Source organism: Musca domestica, unplaced genomic scaffold (genome assembly GCF_030504385.1).
Source record: "Musca domestica strain aabys unplaced genomic scaffold, Musca_domestica.polishedcontigs.V.1.1 32, whole genome shotgun sequence".
In the NCBI taxonomy this organism is placed as follows: domain Eukaryota; kingdom Metazoa; phylum Arthropoda; class Insecta; order Diptera; family Muscidae; genus Musca; species Musca domestica.
In genome coordinates, this window is record NW_026712311.1 from 11,077,985 (window position 1) to 11,094,465 (window position 16,481).

General features: G+C 35.2%; 1 protein-coding gene and 1 long non-coding RNA gene across 8 annotated transcripts in view; one reads left to right on the forward strand and one right to left on the reverse strand.

Moving 5' to 3' along the window:
* The window catches only part of LOC105261554 (uncharacterized), a 167,670-nt gene that overhangs the window by 135,738 nt on the left and 15,451 nt on the right, over positions 1-16,481 (reverse strand). The gene's annotated exons all lie outside the window — the stretch shown is intronic.
* LOC101887273 (protein sickie) overlaps positions 1-16,481 on the forward strand; it is a 157,644-nt gene that overhangs the window by 119,772 nt on the left and 21,391 nt on the right. For 4 of the 5 annotated variants that reach the window (XM_005179373.4, XM_011292547.3, XM_020035349.2 and 1 more), the window contains 5 exons: positions 7,970-8,523; positions 8,591-8,732; positions 8,805-9,116; positions 10,413-10,741; positions 10,805-10,956. In XM_005179373.4, the coding sequence (XP_005179430.2) occupies positions 7,970-8,523; positions 8,591-8,732; positions 8,805-9,116; positions 10,413-10,741; positions 10,805-10,956 (1,489 nt within the window). Of the gene's footprint in view, positions 1-3,723; positions 4,266-7,969; positions 8,524-8,590; positions 8,733-8,804; positions 9,117-10,412; positions 10,742-10,804; positions 10,957-16,481 lie in introns of those variants that run through there. The other variant, XM_059125155.1, reaches the window with a different exon arrangement.

Here is a 16,481-nt window from a genome sequence, read left to right on the forward strand (position 1 = left end):
CCGGGAATGACTTGGACTAAAAATTATTCCTGTGGATAACTGAATGTCGTTGCACCATGTGCACCTGACAATCTCGTACAAACAAACAAACACAGTCTATATAAATTTCAAAACAGTCCGTGCATTATACGTTCGTTGGTACCAACCGCACTACCTATAATTTAATATTTGAAATTTTAATCAGCAAAACACATTTTCAATTCTTATTTTGTGGGCACAGGTATTGGAATTAGAGCACAATTGATAGCGCAGACACATTGCTCCTGCCATATGAATACTAACTACTAAATTCGGATGAAATCGAAACATGTAAAATGTCCCTTAAAGAGAGAGTTTTATGGCACTCGACTGCTCTACTCTTCCGAGGAATAAGAATTAACGTGGCTAGGAGCATAGTACCTCACATTAGTGACTGTCTTCGCCTCCACGTCCAGGGTATCATTTAGTAGCCCCCGTCCGAGATGTTCAATTCATAAAAATTTTAAATTTGTTAAAATACAACATATTTGCCATATTTTAACAAAAGGAAATAACAAATTAAGAAAAAGCTAAATTTAAAAAAAAACAGCTTCACCATAAAATTCTATGTTGATTTAGCCATGTCATCAATTGCTTTAGTCATCTGTGACAAATACTTAAGCTTTCAAACGATATAAAGCAGTTTGATAAAATTTTACTCAAATGTAATTTAGGTCCTTAAAATGTTAGGTATTAAAAATGTACCTTATAGGACCATATTTTGTTATATCCCCCTAAATAACGGAACCGCTGATCTACTGATATTCCACTATTTAAGCTACATTTTTCAATGAAATTGTTTAGGTACCACAAAATTGTTTCTGTACAGGTTTTTGTTAGTTTTGTTAATTTTAGCCACATTTTCTAAAGTAATTTTTTAAAATTTGTTACTTGAAGTTTGTAATGGTGGTAGACCACACATATAAGAGACAGATTGAAAATTGCCAATTTGTCTTTACATGCTTGTTTTTATGTGAATGTATTTTTTTGTAAGCTAGTTCCTCATATGCGTTTATGCATTTTTTAGGTTTCAATTAAATTGATTGTATAATAAAAAAATCAACAAATTTCTCATAAGTATGTTTCTTATATGAAACAATTTTGCTGTGAAAAATACGAAAAATAGCGCGGTGTTTTGAAAAAAGTTTCTTTCTTACATTACAAAGTTCTTACATTCATATGATGCGTGATATTGGTGTCCATTACCTGTTCCATGACAGAAATAGCCAAACTCTTAAAACTGTTTGAGTGCGTTGCAAGTATGAATAGTTGCTTAGTTAGTAGCTTTAATGCTCTATTGAAGTGTACTTTGTTATCACATTATCATACGAATAATAGTAACATTTTACTCAAACATCAAGCTACATTAAAGAAGAATCTCACATTTAACAATGATTAGAGTTCATTCAATTTTCTTCTTCTATTAGTGATAACATAGGGACTCATGCCAATGCTATGGAATTCGAATATTTTTGTGGTATTTTTATAGTAGGTCGATTGCGACAATTCGGTGTCAAAGTCAACTACATCAAGTATGACGAAAGTGTCTAATAAGAAACTACAATAAAAGTTAAATAGAGTTGGCTACACGGGCTTAATTACAGTCTCGAATATATAATCTTAACTTTAGAAGTTTAACAATCAGTCGAGATTAGCCAGTTTGAAAATGCATTTCAATCACAACTTATCCGTCACGATACTTAAACTATTGACATATTTTTAAACGGGAAAATTCATAAAGGAGATTTTGCTAAAATTGTTGGTCAAGGAAAAATTACTAAAAAAAATACAAACGAGCAAAGGTATCCAAACAAATTATCCCTTCTTCAGCCCGAAATTTTACACCATTTAAAATTCATCCAATCCGAAAGAGAATTTATGCGTTCAACAATCAAACACAATTTTGGCGTGAACTCTAGAATAATAATACTCCCAACTTCCTACACATATTTAATTAACAACCTGATCTTTCAAGTGTCGTTTTCATGCAACAAGTTTCGATTTCAAGCTTCGCCTAAAAATTGTAAGAACTGGTTATAATACGCCTGCGATGCTAAGCAAATGCAGAAGCAGGCGTTTGGTAAATGCAAATAAAACAAGTTAAATCCGACCACGTTTGTCTCAAGCGGTTTCGATTTGCCATTTTTGTTTCTTTTTTATGAATGAACTGTTGAATGTGTCAACGAGGTGGGGGAAACCAAAGATTTGCAACCAAAACTCAAGCGACGACATACGGATAGAAAAGAGTGGCAAGTTGTTGCTATTTTCGAAGTTCAAAACGACGATAAGAGAATGTATTTAAAGCAGCGGTGCTCAAAACCGTGTTCTAGAACATGAAGAGAAAAAAGAGATAATTTCAGAGAAAATTAAAATTCTGTTTTTCTTTATATTTTACTGTTCTATTTAATTGTTTTTAAGCACGAATGTTTGCCAAAATAGTTTATAAAGCAAATGGATAAAAAATATTTGTATAAATAATGACTTAACACTGTTTTGTTCTTGATTTAAATAAGCAAAGAGAAATTTGACTGAAAACAGATATTTCTTCTTGAGCACCCCTGATTTAAAGACAGTGCAAAAGCACTCTCGTCTTCACGCTCTCTTCCGATTCATCTGTACCAACTATTGGATTTTGTGGTATGTTAAAGCCTGCTGTTATTTTTCCAAGCAGCATCCTTGAAGTGGCTTTCTCTATGGTTGCGAGCTACATATTTTGTGAATTTACTAATGGAGAATGCAGAATGAAAGGATTATGCGCAGTAGTTTGCAAAAACTATATGTAAAAATAACGGCATCGATGCAAAAAAAATACTCAACTAGCGAACAATGATAAAAGTGGTTGGATAATAATGCATACATAGTAGGTATATTTGCTCATTTCGCTTGCAACGAGGAGGTTAACTCTTAAAGTTGTGGGGAGTTGTTAAAAAAGTCAAATATTTCTTTCTGAAACTAAAATACACTTTAAAATTAGGGCGTTGTATTTACGTAATTTTGATTGCCTCAAGATTGAATGCCACAACAGTCACTGCTTCAGATTGGTGTCTGCTTAAAGCACAACTGAGCAATTGCTAATTTTCATTAGTTTTTCTTTAACAACCGACCAATGACGTCTACGTATTATTGCTTCAATTCTTGTAAAAATTAGCACTAATAACAATTTAATACAACATGTAATGAACAATTTAGTCTTAATTTTCTGATTTAAAGGAAATGTAACAATACTCTTGAAGAGGGAACACGTATAGTAGGGTGCTTCTCTTCTGGGAGATTTTGTTTTCCTTTATAAACTTTTCATTTTCCTTTACATATTTTGCATTTGGTGTTAATTTGAATATATTTTCGAAATTAACTGTTATTTCAAATTTTTGACAAACACCACACAAGAGCTTTTCACCACACATGCACTATTCTCTCTGCTGCTCTTAACTTCCCTCGCTCATGCTCTGAGATGAAAGCTGTGTTTCTCGTGCTCTTAAATGCCAATCGAAAAGCCGAACGTTGTTTCGAAAACCCAACAGACAAAACATTTCTTGCCGAAGGAAACCACCCTGAAAACGTATTTTGACTTTCGGTTGGTGCGGTCGCAAGTCTCCACACAAATCAAGCAAACAAAAATACGTAAACCACAAAGAAAAAATAAAATAATCGCTAAGAAGACAAAAATGTAGGCAAAAAACAAATACATACCTGAATGTTTATTTGCTCCTTAGGTCGCAAATTAACAAAACCCAAGTTTATTGAAATCTAAAAGTCACTAAGAAATACTGAAAGTGTCCTTCTTTTTTCCTTTACGACGCGAACCTTGTGTCCTTTGTGTGTGAGTGTGTGCGTCGCGAAAATAAGTGCTTTAACCTCTAGAAGAAAAGCCTTTCGCCCATAAGCGTGTCTGTGTGAAAGCAAGTAAATATTTAATGCAGCATACTTTTAAAATGCCCTGTGAAACAGTAGTACGTGCCTACTTTGCGGCGCTCAAAACGTAAAGTTGTAACTGTGATAATCCGTGTTTAATTGCATTTGCCCCCGAAACAAGAAAAAACCACTAACAGCTTTGCTGCAATTTCTGATTGGCATGAAGGCTATTGTTGTTGCGTTCAACACCTCTATCTTCATCGCCTAAGGTAAAGGTCAAGTTTTAAGAATTGTGATTGTTGAGGGTGGGGCTACTCGTTCGATGTGACCCTTTTGCAAATGGCACGAAGAGAAGAGAAACTGGCCCTAATTTAGTTTACATTTACATCTTCCAGGTAAATATTGTACAATATATTGCTAATAATTAATTTATCGGTTATTTTAAGTTATCGGAGACAACCTTCTATTGAATTTACTCTAAGATAAGTCTAGGATACAACTGTCAGATCATCGGCATAGCATAAACACATACTTATGTATGTATATTTAAGTACACGTCCAGTACCACAAAATTCTCTACTCCAGTAGTCCTTATATCCTCATATTTGGTTGCCGGATATCTATACGCCAAGAATCATTAAAACAATAAATCCATAACCATTTTATAATGTCAAATGGCCCACACAGGCGTATTGCCTAGACATGCTTAACGTAATTTATTGGCATAGTTGAGGTTGCCTCGTGTCAACCGTCTTGGGAGGAGTGTGTCCAATCAACAGTTGCGTTCTAATACATGACCCATATATTATTAAACGAATGACATGCAACCGTTTACTTTGAGTCGCCACGTCGAGGGACAATGAACAATCCTTCTTGACATGACGTTGTCTTTATTTGCGATGTATTACAATTGCAATTTAGTAATTTTTCGTGAATTCCCTTTCCCGGTGTGCCGCAAGGAAGAAGGAATATCAACGACATTTGCAAGTGTTTCTGGGAACATTACAGACAGTGGACACTTGCAATAAGGTAATCAGACGTGATTATTTTCTTTAAATATTCAATGTTCTCCCATAAACTGAACATAAGAAATATTGTGCATAACAGAAATAATAGTCTTGTCTGCTTTTTGAATTATCCCCTTCCTATTCGCAAACTAAGTAATATAAAGAATACAAATTCGGTCGTCCGTTAGATGGTATCGATCTGTATTATTAATAAGTTTAAAAGTATCAGTCCGGTTGCCGACAGATAATATAACCCTTTATATAAAAATAGGTGTTTCACATAATTAGGTACATATTTTGTATTTTAAAAGACTTTGGTCCAGCAGGAGTACACTTAATCTGATATCACTAAATCTGATATCACTTTAAATATCCTGACATGGATTTCGTCCATAAGCACATAGAGTGGAAAACTATTAATTGGAATTTCAAAGGAAATTGGATTTTCCAGCTACACTTGGACATTTTCTTTCTTTACATTCAAATCGAAAAAAAGTCCGTGTCTATTTAAATCGGTCTCTTGAAGATAGCTGCGTTTGTAATAATGTAAATTCTTCCATGATTCGTAAAGCTATCATGCTAAAAGGCATGTTGAAAATTGCGTTCCTCGGAACCGAAAAATGCTAAAAAAAATCCCATGATATGTCAAATCATTTACACCCAGCATTTTTGGCTGGGATCATTTTTTCATTTTGATTGGTCCTTACCAAACTACCGCTTGAAGTAAAAAAAAGTTCAAAACGAATTCGTTATCTTTCCTGAGTTTAATTTGTATTAATTTAAGCTAAATATTCTGCCTTGTAAATGTCATAGGAATAACTAATTTATTTCTGCTGCTGTCATTAATAGTAGTGCTAAAGCATCGTCAAAAAACTGAACGAATGTTTTTGCCATTATTCAGCTCGATAATATTTTTGTCTGGAAACTTAATACACTGGTTTCATTTAGTGGATAGGTTTTTGCTAAGCCCTAGTTGTTACTCATTGGCATGGCCGGAACCCATCATCCTTGATCGAATAAAACTCTTTCCCAGTACGTATTTTAATGGCAAGCAACCCTCTATTAGCTTGTGGTGGGCAAGTTGTCTGTTTATGTAAAGAGAACATTCGTCCTTTATTATCCTAAATGTAACACACTTCCTTTTCTCAAAATGAAATTTCCAACCATATGACGTCATCAGTGTAGTAACAGCCGGTTATTTTTCTGTCTTCGATTGAGATATTGTAAACGAATAAAACTTGTTGTTGTTGTTGTGTGTATGTGTGCGTGCATTGTTTTCCTTTCGTTGCATTGTTCCCTCCGTCCGTTAGAGCAGTACTCGCTGTACAAGACTGCCATGAACATATCCCATAGAAATATAAATCAATAAGAATGAGGAATTCAATCAGGGATGATAAGTTGAAACGTTTGCACATCGATGATGCTGTTTCAATGTCATTGCGATGGTGTAGTTATTTAATGAATTGTAATATTGAGACCCAAGATATGGCATTGATTGAATCAATTAAATTGTCATTCGTAATGTATAAAAATATCTTCAAGCACTAGTACCATTTTCAAATAAGGAACAAGAAACAGTGTATACGCGTAAATGGCCTCCGAGCCCACACTTTATCTTAAATGCATCTAATTCGCAATTTGAAACTGCAGTTAACCAGATGACATTTAAGTTCGTGTGATCTGTTAAAATACTCAAATAATTTTGAAAAGAACGGTTTCGGTTAATCTATAATTCCAAATTTTTATCTCATTCATTGACAGGTACTCTAATAAAAGCATTGATGCACTAAAATAAAAATTAATTCATAATTTTCAAGCAACAAATCTTTGATACATGATATCCGATTTAACAACTAATGAATATTTAGAGATTTTCAGTTTGAAACACAGGTCACATACGAATAGACCAAGTTAGTGACGGCAGGTGTGTTAGTGGTACATGTTCAATTTAGTCGAGTAACATAGTTTCGCATGCACCCTCGTTGCCCAAACAGAGTAACATGTAATTTAAAATGTATGTGTCAAATCAACAATGGCAAAGCCCTTGTGTACATCGACTGCAGAAATAATGTTGCGGTACTTGCCGCCTGCCTGCCTGCCTGTACAGAAAATGGCATAATGGAAAGGATGAAGTGATAAATCTTAAGCATGATAAAATATAGAAGTAAATACAAACATTACGTTATGATTCTTCATGATAACTTATAGAAATTAATAGAAACTTTACTTAAAATTAAAACTGAGCCCGTATTCATTTTCTAAATTATCTCTCGTGCGTTGATTGTATTTTTTTTTATTTTAAGACACAGAATTCTAATGACCACAATGTATTTTTTCTAATCAAACCCTTTTTTAATACCATTTTTCCTTTTTTTGCAAAATGTGCAAATATTTATTACACCACCTATGCATACTTTACCGAGATTTTTTCTGTAGGGTAAACAAACGAATGGTCAACGAGGCCGTATTCGATATCTTCAGATACATTTTAGAAAAAGAAAATAAAAAACAATGTTCATAACTTGTTAACTGTCGGTGTCACTGACACAAAAAAATTGCAAGCAATCATTTGCAGGCGTCGCTAAAAATCAATATGTACGAACGCTTAAAATAATAGACAGCACTAAGTACCATAAGCGGGCCAGCATATAGCAAAAAGCAACGAACGAATATGGGATAAAATACATCTATTATTAAAGGCATTTAATTCACCTACGTAACTCATTTTCTGTGGTGTGTAAAAATAATTAAGATCTTCATCCGTATTGGCATTCATAGTTTTAAGTTCGCTTTTGTGTATTCGGAAACTCATAATTTGCTTCTTAATTTAAGTTAGGTTTGTGCGATACCTATCTAGTAAAAATCTCACTTCACTCAAACACGAGATCAATGTTTACAGGTAATTTACAGAGGGATTGTTAATTATTGCTGGGAAAATTATTTCAATAATGTAACCTTGTTAAATGGACAGCCTGGAGAGTTAGTGAGAATTCCCCCTCTCATTATTATAGCTTATCGGCATTAACATTGGGCGCTTGCGTATCACCATCAATTTCAATTCAATGAGAACTAATACGATATCCAATTTTCAGAATACGCAACAGCCGTGGGAGCTTAGACAGTTTAGGCACAGGTGCCCCTTCATCGTCGGCTTCACAAGCAAGTTCCAGTGTTGGATCAAATAATAAAATGGATATTACAAATGGTCTCAATAGTTCTGCCAGTAACAGTGCCAACAACAGTCCCCAACATCACAATAGTGGCAGCCCCTCTCATCGCTCATCACCTCGAAACGGTAATAATTGGTCAAAAATGCCAGAAGCTTTGAATGGACAAAAATCCGAACACAAAGAAAAATCATCGCCTTCTAGACGGAATGTAGGAAGTTCATCTTCTAAGCAAAGTCCGTCCTCCTCAAGTCGTACTAAGGGCGTACCCCCCAGTTTCGGATACGTCAAGCGTTCGAATGGAACTGCCACGTCAACCGCAGAACAACAGAATATTGTCATGATGATGAATACCATGAGCGGTTGTAGTCCACAAAACGGACGCAATACAGCCCATGTTTCGGCAGTGCCAAGAACTGGGGCACCTGGTGGACGCAAAATGTCGGGAGGTGCGCAAACCCTGCCCCACGACGTGTCAAGTAAGTCTTTGTTGTGGTGTTAGATTAGATAAACACTTCTCCCTAGCAATGTGTACTTCGTTTTCAGAAATGCCGCCCACAACTCAACATCGCAGCTATTCTTTAACTGGTCCAGGGGCCACCCAACTCAGTCAATGCATACGTGAGCGTCTTGCTGGATCGCATAGCCTGCCCAAACCTGGTTCGGATATGCATATGTTTCAACACAGGTATGTACTTTGTGGATCTAATCTTATGGCCTTAAGAACATCGTTTACTAATTTAATTTTGTTTTTCAACAGATTATCGAATCGATCTGCGAAAATGCTGGATGGTTCTTTATCGGATACGCAAACGTATGCTGAGGTCAAACCGGAGTACGGAAGCTATGCAATGTGGTTGAAACATAGCAATACGGCGGGTAGTCGTCTGTCTGATGGCGATTCTCTGGAAAATATGCACATAAACTCGCCCTCAATGTCCAGACATAATCAAAAGCTGATGCAACAAAGAGCCGTTGCAGCTGGAAATGCTAACTGCAATACGGGAGCAATGGCTGGCACTGAATCCCCGTACGTGCAGAGTCCACGCCTGAATCGCAGTAATAGTATCAGGTAGGTCATATTGAATCACGAGTCTCCACACCTTTGCACTCTACAGTATTTTCTCATAAATCCACCTGTCAAAATCTTGCTCTTGTTTTATCCTTGTACTATTCAAAAAGCTACTTGAAAGAAAGGACGTATCCCAGGTGATAAGCATGCAACAGTACTGCTTCTCGGTATAAGAGCTTAGCTTTTTTGCTTGCAGCTTATCAGTTCGCTCTATTGTTTTGTTTGTTTTTTTTTTTAAGTTAGTACAACAAAACTTGCACCTTACTAACAGCGTGTTCTGCAACACAAATCTGTTTGACCATTTTTGACAAGCAAATTATTCGTGCTAGGGTTGTAAAGTCTAGTGCATTTCACAAAGCTCTTTTTTACTGAACTAGTTCGTGGATATAGTTCGGATCAGCACCATTCACCGGTGCTTTGTAAATGCATACATTCACAATAAAGGAAAAAAATGATTAAAGCCAAAGATATGTTTAATCACCCAAGATATGTTTAATCAGGTCCACCAAAAGGCGAATTTATGCTAGTCTTCTCTATGCTAGTCTTCTCAAAAATCACAACAAAAGAAGACAACAGCTGGACTTATCGTGTCACCTTTCATATGCAGCTTTTTTTCTTTTTCGATTTCATTTGTCTTATCATAACAATAATACCACATCCGCTCTTTCGAATGAGTCGTTCAATAGAATTAGGTCTTTCGCAGGCTGAAGTCATTCTTTTCTTTTTTTGATTATCGATTTAATCGGAGAATTGATTATAACACGCACTGTTTAAAAAATATAAAATTTTCAAATATTTCTATGTGAGAACTTTATAGAGAACTGGGGAAAATGTTCGAATTTTATGAGAGTAAAGAGGAGGAGAAGCCCGTAATAACGTAAATTATAAGGGTAATGATTATTCCAAATTGTAACCCTTTGTGCGGGGAGGTACTAGGGGTGGGCGGATATTGTCCATTTTCGCACTTGGCCTAGCACTAGTACAAATATTAGGACACGCAGACATCGCTAGAGGGTATAATAATATACTTATTTCATTTTGCCCACCAGTAAATATTAGCATACGTACATCAAATTCCTGAAACGAGTCCAAACCCATTACCCCAATGAAGCACATTTTTACCCATATTATAAAAAGTCCTACCAATAACATTTTTCAGAACAAAAGGCTTAAAATACAATTTGAGTTGTTTGAAATGCTCGTGTAAACGGTCTAATTAAATTGATTTGCAACGCTGCTCTTTTTATATTCACACTTTTATCTAAACATTTTTCCCAAAATTCCTATTTCATTCAGATCCACTAAATCCGAACAAATGTATCCACCTATGATGTCCAGAGGATCGGAAGTTGAAATAGAACCTTATTATTGCCTACCAGTGGGGACCACTCATAACGGAGTAATTTCAGCTCAAATGGCTGCAGCAGCCGCTAACGCTCAATCATCAACAGCTTCGGGCAATACAGTTGCTTGGAGTCAACCAACATCGCCTACACCCATTAACCGTGGATTTGCTGGACCAATGTCACCCACTCATTGCAATGCTGCTGGAATGACAAATATGAGTGGAACATCGAGTCAATCGACGAGTCATCGCCTAACTTATCCAAAGAAAAACGATGAAGGTAGCGTTCAAAATAAAAATTGAAAATTTTCGGGCCCCTGTAACCTCCTATAATTTATTTCAGTTCATGGTAGTGCAGCCTCACTACTGTCTGGAGGAAGCTCACTGTATGGAACTTCAGAAGAGAGACAAGCTCACGAAATACGTCGACTGAAACGAGAACTTATGGAAGCTAGAGAACAAGTTCTGAGCCTTAGCAGTCAGTTATCAACAAATGTAAGTCAGATTGAAATGCAAAATAAATATCTACTATATGTTTAGTTTTGTAAGGAATCAAAGGAGGCTGATTCATATGTTTGTTGTCCCTTGATGTCAAATGGTTTTAATACGCCTGAAAAAAAACGAACCCAACAATGTTTGTCAACATTTTATACAATTGTATCATTTGCAGAAGGACCACTTTTATTTAGGGTTTTTTATAAATATTTATGAACCAAAAGTAAACACCTACAGAAATTTATTTATCAGATTCTATCTCCGTATGTATAATTCACACTGATTTGCCATTAAATTAGTCATTAAGTACTGGAAACAAAACCAGTACAAATGTAAAAATTATATGATGATTCCTTAGAATCAACACATCAGCCAAAATTGTCTTAGCTAATTGTTTTTTAGGAGAGCACCTTCATTTACTTGAACCGTGGTTGATTCTTGCTTATTAATTCAATTACTCAATATTTCATCACTCATGACGTCGTTAATTATTAATCTCGTTTCTTATTTTAATTATATCCACGGCAAAGAATTACGGGCGACATCGATAAGATCTTTACAATATCGTGGTTAGGTTATGGAAATCTGAATTGTTAGTTACTCTTCTAATAAAAAAATGCAACACAATCCAATATTATAAAAGCCAAATCAGTTGAAATATAGAACATAACTCTAAAAATTAAATTAACAATATTTTCTTTGGTGTATTGATCAGCGCATTACACACCAAAACCAAAATGATTTGTTAAATAGTGCTTAGACACATCGAAGAATTTTAAAACAATTTGTTCCAATAAACAGTTGAAATTTGATGAAATTTTATAAAAAATACACTGTTTAGAATTTCTAAACTATGCGATGCGGTCATAAACGATCCTATTCGGGCAATCATTGTTTCATTGTGTTCTTCTATGATCATGGGTCGAACTAAGTGTCTTTCTAATTTGAAAGAGCCATTTATACACCGAAAATGAACTATTGGCCACTTAGGCAATGTATCCTGAATCAAAACCCTGACTTCAACCCTACAAAGTTGATGTCGGCAGTTATGGTTTTTAGAGAATACCCGTATTCTAGACATAAAACCCACGAAGGAAGGCATACTTTTATCAATTAAAAAGTTTAGAACAACACAAATATCTCAAGACAAGCTATAAACGAGTTTTTCAAAACAATAGGCATAACATTTCATTCAAGAATGAAACGTGTAAACAACACCCTCCAATTTTAATATCATACGACCATTGCACAGTGGGGTGAGATCCCCAAAAACGTAGATTAATTCAATAAAGCATTCGATCGCTCTGAAATGTTGCTCAGACATTTACACTACCCTAGTATGTTTGGTATTAACAATGAGACATATCGGTCCGCGTTACTACCTGATTTTCGGTATTTTGAATGTTTTGCCCACAATTTTAAATCAAGTCATGTGTAACTTGACATTTTGAGTTCTGAGTAGGTAAAATATCTTCATGCAAAAACTTTTCAAGATTGCTCCAGTATTTGGTATAGGCACCATATTACTGTATCTCCTAATTTTCGGTATTTTGAAGGTTTCGGCCACAATTTCAAACTCAATCATTTTAATATTTTGATTTCTGAACTGACAAATCTCTCCCTGCTAAATTTTGCGAAGATAAATACATCATTATTTATAACGACACTTTCAAATTTGAGGTATTTTGAAAATCTCTCCTTGCCAAATTATGTGAAGGCAGGTCCACTATTATATATAGGCCCTATATAATGGTACTTCCTAATTTTAGGTATTTTGAGGGTTTCAGACAGATTTTTTTACAAACTCATTACTTGATCCCCAAAATCAGAGATAAATTCAAAGGAAGCATTTCGTTGTTTCCATTCATATATGTTAAAGAGCAAATAAACAAAAAAAATTATCACTTTTGATGAGAAACTATTACACTTCAAAAAACCAACAACAATTTTTTTCCTTCTTGCGAAAAAGTGAAACATTTCTCAACTTTAGCACTGTGTAATTAGAAAACTAGGTATGGCTTTGAAATTTTCAGTACTGAAGTAGAACTTTGTGCTCTGTAATATTTTAAAAACATTTATTCCAAAAGACAAATTTCATTTTTTAATAAATATCCGTTTTTTGTGATTTCGCACCTCTGTGCATTGCTCTGGCGTTAAAAATCACAGAATCTTAGTTTATTTATTAGTAGTAATGTAACTAGACTGAAATTGAATACTAAACTTTTATTAAACACACTTCAGGCTGCTTTCAAAATAGGCGCATGTGAACAAATTCGTACATTCACCACAAGAGTTTAATATATGTTTCCCAAATACGCGTTGGCAATGAATTTTCAAATTGTTTTTTTTTTTTTTTTTTTACTTTGTTGGATTTGAATGGAGATGCGGTCCTGTTAAATTTGGGCAATAGGACTAGACGAAAAATGCGACAACACAATTATTATGGTATGGACCTAGAATGGACAAGGACCACATTTTTACTAAAAAAAACTACGATTTTAAATTGGAGGGGATAAGTCGGTTTTCCCCAAAAATAATAATGCACCCACCATTAGATTACAGCTCCAATATTTCGATTGTAGAAAATGTGAAGGGCTCGCATTAAAAGCAAATATTTTTAAATTAAATGCAAAAAGTTAATTTTTTATTAATAACATTGGGGTTCCTAATTGCGTAGCCTATATTCAAATCAATCAATCAATGTTTAAAAAAAAATTGAAAAATATTAAAATGCTCGGAAAAAATCCTAAATTCACATTTTCTCATTATTTTACTTAAATACTTTGCAAACCTGATAGTTTATCAGCTACAATGAATTTGACCGTTTTTAGTTGAAAATTCACACTAAAAGAGAAACCAATCCCTTTTCAACGTTCTTGAAACATAATTTCTTGAAATATGAAACAATGTCAATGAGTTCTATACCCTGTTTCTTGTCAACATCATGTAATGTTTTTATTATTTTTTGGTTCGCGGGCAAAATTGCACTGTGCGTAAATAAAGCGGTAGTGATTGCATGATTGCTTCTAAATGCCCCTATTTTCTTGGTCAAAGACTTCGTTTAAGTAATGGAGCCACCCCGCAACCCAACAAAAAGCCGCATTACCATTTAAGACGTTACTCAAAACTGTGTAAAACAGAAAATATGATCTTTTGCTCAGATATTTTTAATGAATAATCCATTATTTTCATTCTACTGGTAATGCAAAAGGTAGTTTGCTTACGTTACTATTTCCTGGATTTTTCTGTGGGTTAGGCTTTGAAGTCGGACGTGCATACTCTCAGCAGCCGTTACTCATTGCCTTTAAGATAAACATAAACTATTTTGCCTTGTAACTTGTATACAGCAGAGCAGGTAAAAAGTCGTCAAAAAATTTGCCCTACCAGAAATGGAGAGAGTATGCAATTGTTTTACTAGTAGTGTTAAAAGCGACAAATGTGCTTAACAAATTAAAGGGATATTAAAGTTATTTCCATTTCTCGGTTATATAATTAAGTAAAATGTGCGCAATAAAGTACAACATTGCAGGTTCTGGAGCACAACAATCATAGACGAAGCAACATTTCTGTTTTTATAATATTCTATCAATAACTACATTTGGATGTACGTGCGTATGTACTACTTGAGGTATTTCATAAAACAGTTGTAATGCTGTACGCATTACTGAAGGGAAATCATTGGTTGCAAACCAAACTGGGTCACTTTGGTATAAAACTTTCCCAAAGCTAAATGAAGTCTTTCTTATCGACTTTTAATACAAATCAATGTGATTGTTGCCACCTATGCCTCTTGCATTGGTGAAATATTGCCACAGAACCATAACTTTGAACGACACAAAAGGCATGTTAGATATCTCAACACCAACGGAAAACCTCTAATTTCCTTTAGATGGTTTCCCGACAACAACTGCATTGGCTTGTTTAAGCACCCAGTCAGCAGCAACGCAACGGCGATTCGCAAAAGACAAATAAACAATGCTTCTATAGCTGCAGCATTCATAGTTCGATACCATATAAGTGTGCGGTACACACATAGTTGCGGTGTTCATTGGCATCATGAGTATTTCACTTCACATTTTCTCATTCGTTGGCGACGTCGTATAAGGAGAATGCATGGAAGGAAGCTTCGTACGAAGAAAGCGTAGGTTAACGTCAAATTGATGCTATAGAAGTGTCATGGCCACAACTGCATACTAACCGAGGAAAAAGCAGAAGTAGACAAAAACATTGCAGCATCCGCAACAACGTTGCGCACAGCAGTTAAAATGACCACGCTTTGCGGTTGGTAATATGCTGCGAGTATCCTCCGTTTCTGTAGTGGTCACGGCAAAAACTGAAGTACAGACAAATAAAAAAAAATACCAAAGACTCCATAAATTGGATTTGTTCAAGTCAAAAAAAAAAAAAAACAACATTTCAAATGGACAGAATTAAGCCAATGTTAAGTTTTGAGCTAATGTGTGGATCAATTTCTCTAAGATTCTCATAACTCATATTGTGTACAGGTCGATATATTGAATACCGTTACTTGGCGAATGAGTTGTTGAAGATGTATACCACGTGTCCGCGAATTAACTCTATTCTCACAACGTGTCAAGGGCAATCTTCCAAATACATTGTTTTAATTTTGAAAAGCATCTCCATGTTCATGATGCCAGGAAAATTGATCTTCAACCTAGAGTGCACTTGCGTTCCAACTAGGATTGACAAACTATCGATATACACCCCATTATTTAGTTTGGATATTATGGTTGCAATTTCTTTATTTCCTATAAATTTTACCCAAAAGCGGTGTTCAGCTTCGAGATTATGTCATGATACGTTCCTGTTGAATTTCAGTTTCAAACTCGAAGCAATGAGAAGGCAAAGGACGAAGGTATGAATCCGAGACACACGTTTTCTAAGTGTTTTATTGAAAATGAACAGAGGGGAGCTTGTTTATGAGTCTAGAGTCTTCCTTGAGTATTATTATCAAACAATGGAACAGACCCCTTTAGTAATCGATTGAATTAGTATATTGTCTCCGTTGTTGCTGATTGTCTATTTTGGCTGATAGTATCGACAGAAAAAATATCAACGGATACTTCTTTAAAAATAAAACACTCATATTGTCATCGAATGTTTGTCAGTTCTAGTTCCAATACTATTCTTCACTAAAAGTTGCTAACAAATGTTTTGTGTGTCGTTTATGTATCCATGAACACTATCAAAAAAAACGGGTAGAAAATGTGGCAGTAATGGGTTACAAATCAGCGCCAACCAAAGCCCGCAGTATCTTTTAATGGCGAGGATAGGTAACGAGTTTCTGGTCAAGCGTAACAAGTATAGCCTGCCATTTTCCTACTCTACAATGGGAGACATCGAACAGATCAGTTTGTCCAACTACAAAATTCGTTATTTCCTTTTCGAGGCGAGCTTTATGACCTGGAGTGTAAAAGGAAGGCAGCAAGATACACCATGCACTCACGGCGTGGATGGCTTACAAAGGCCGTGCTTTGATAAGGAGTATGTAATTGCAATTGCAA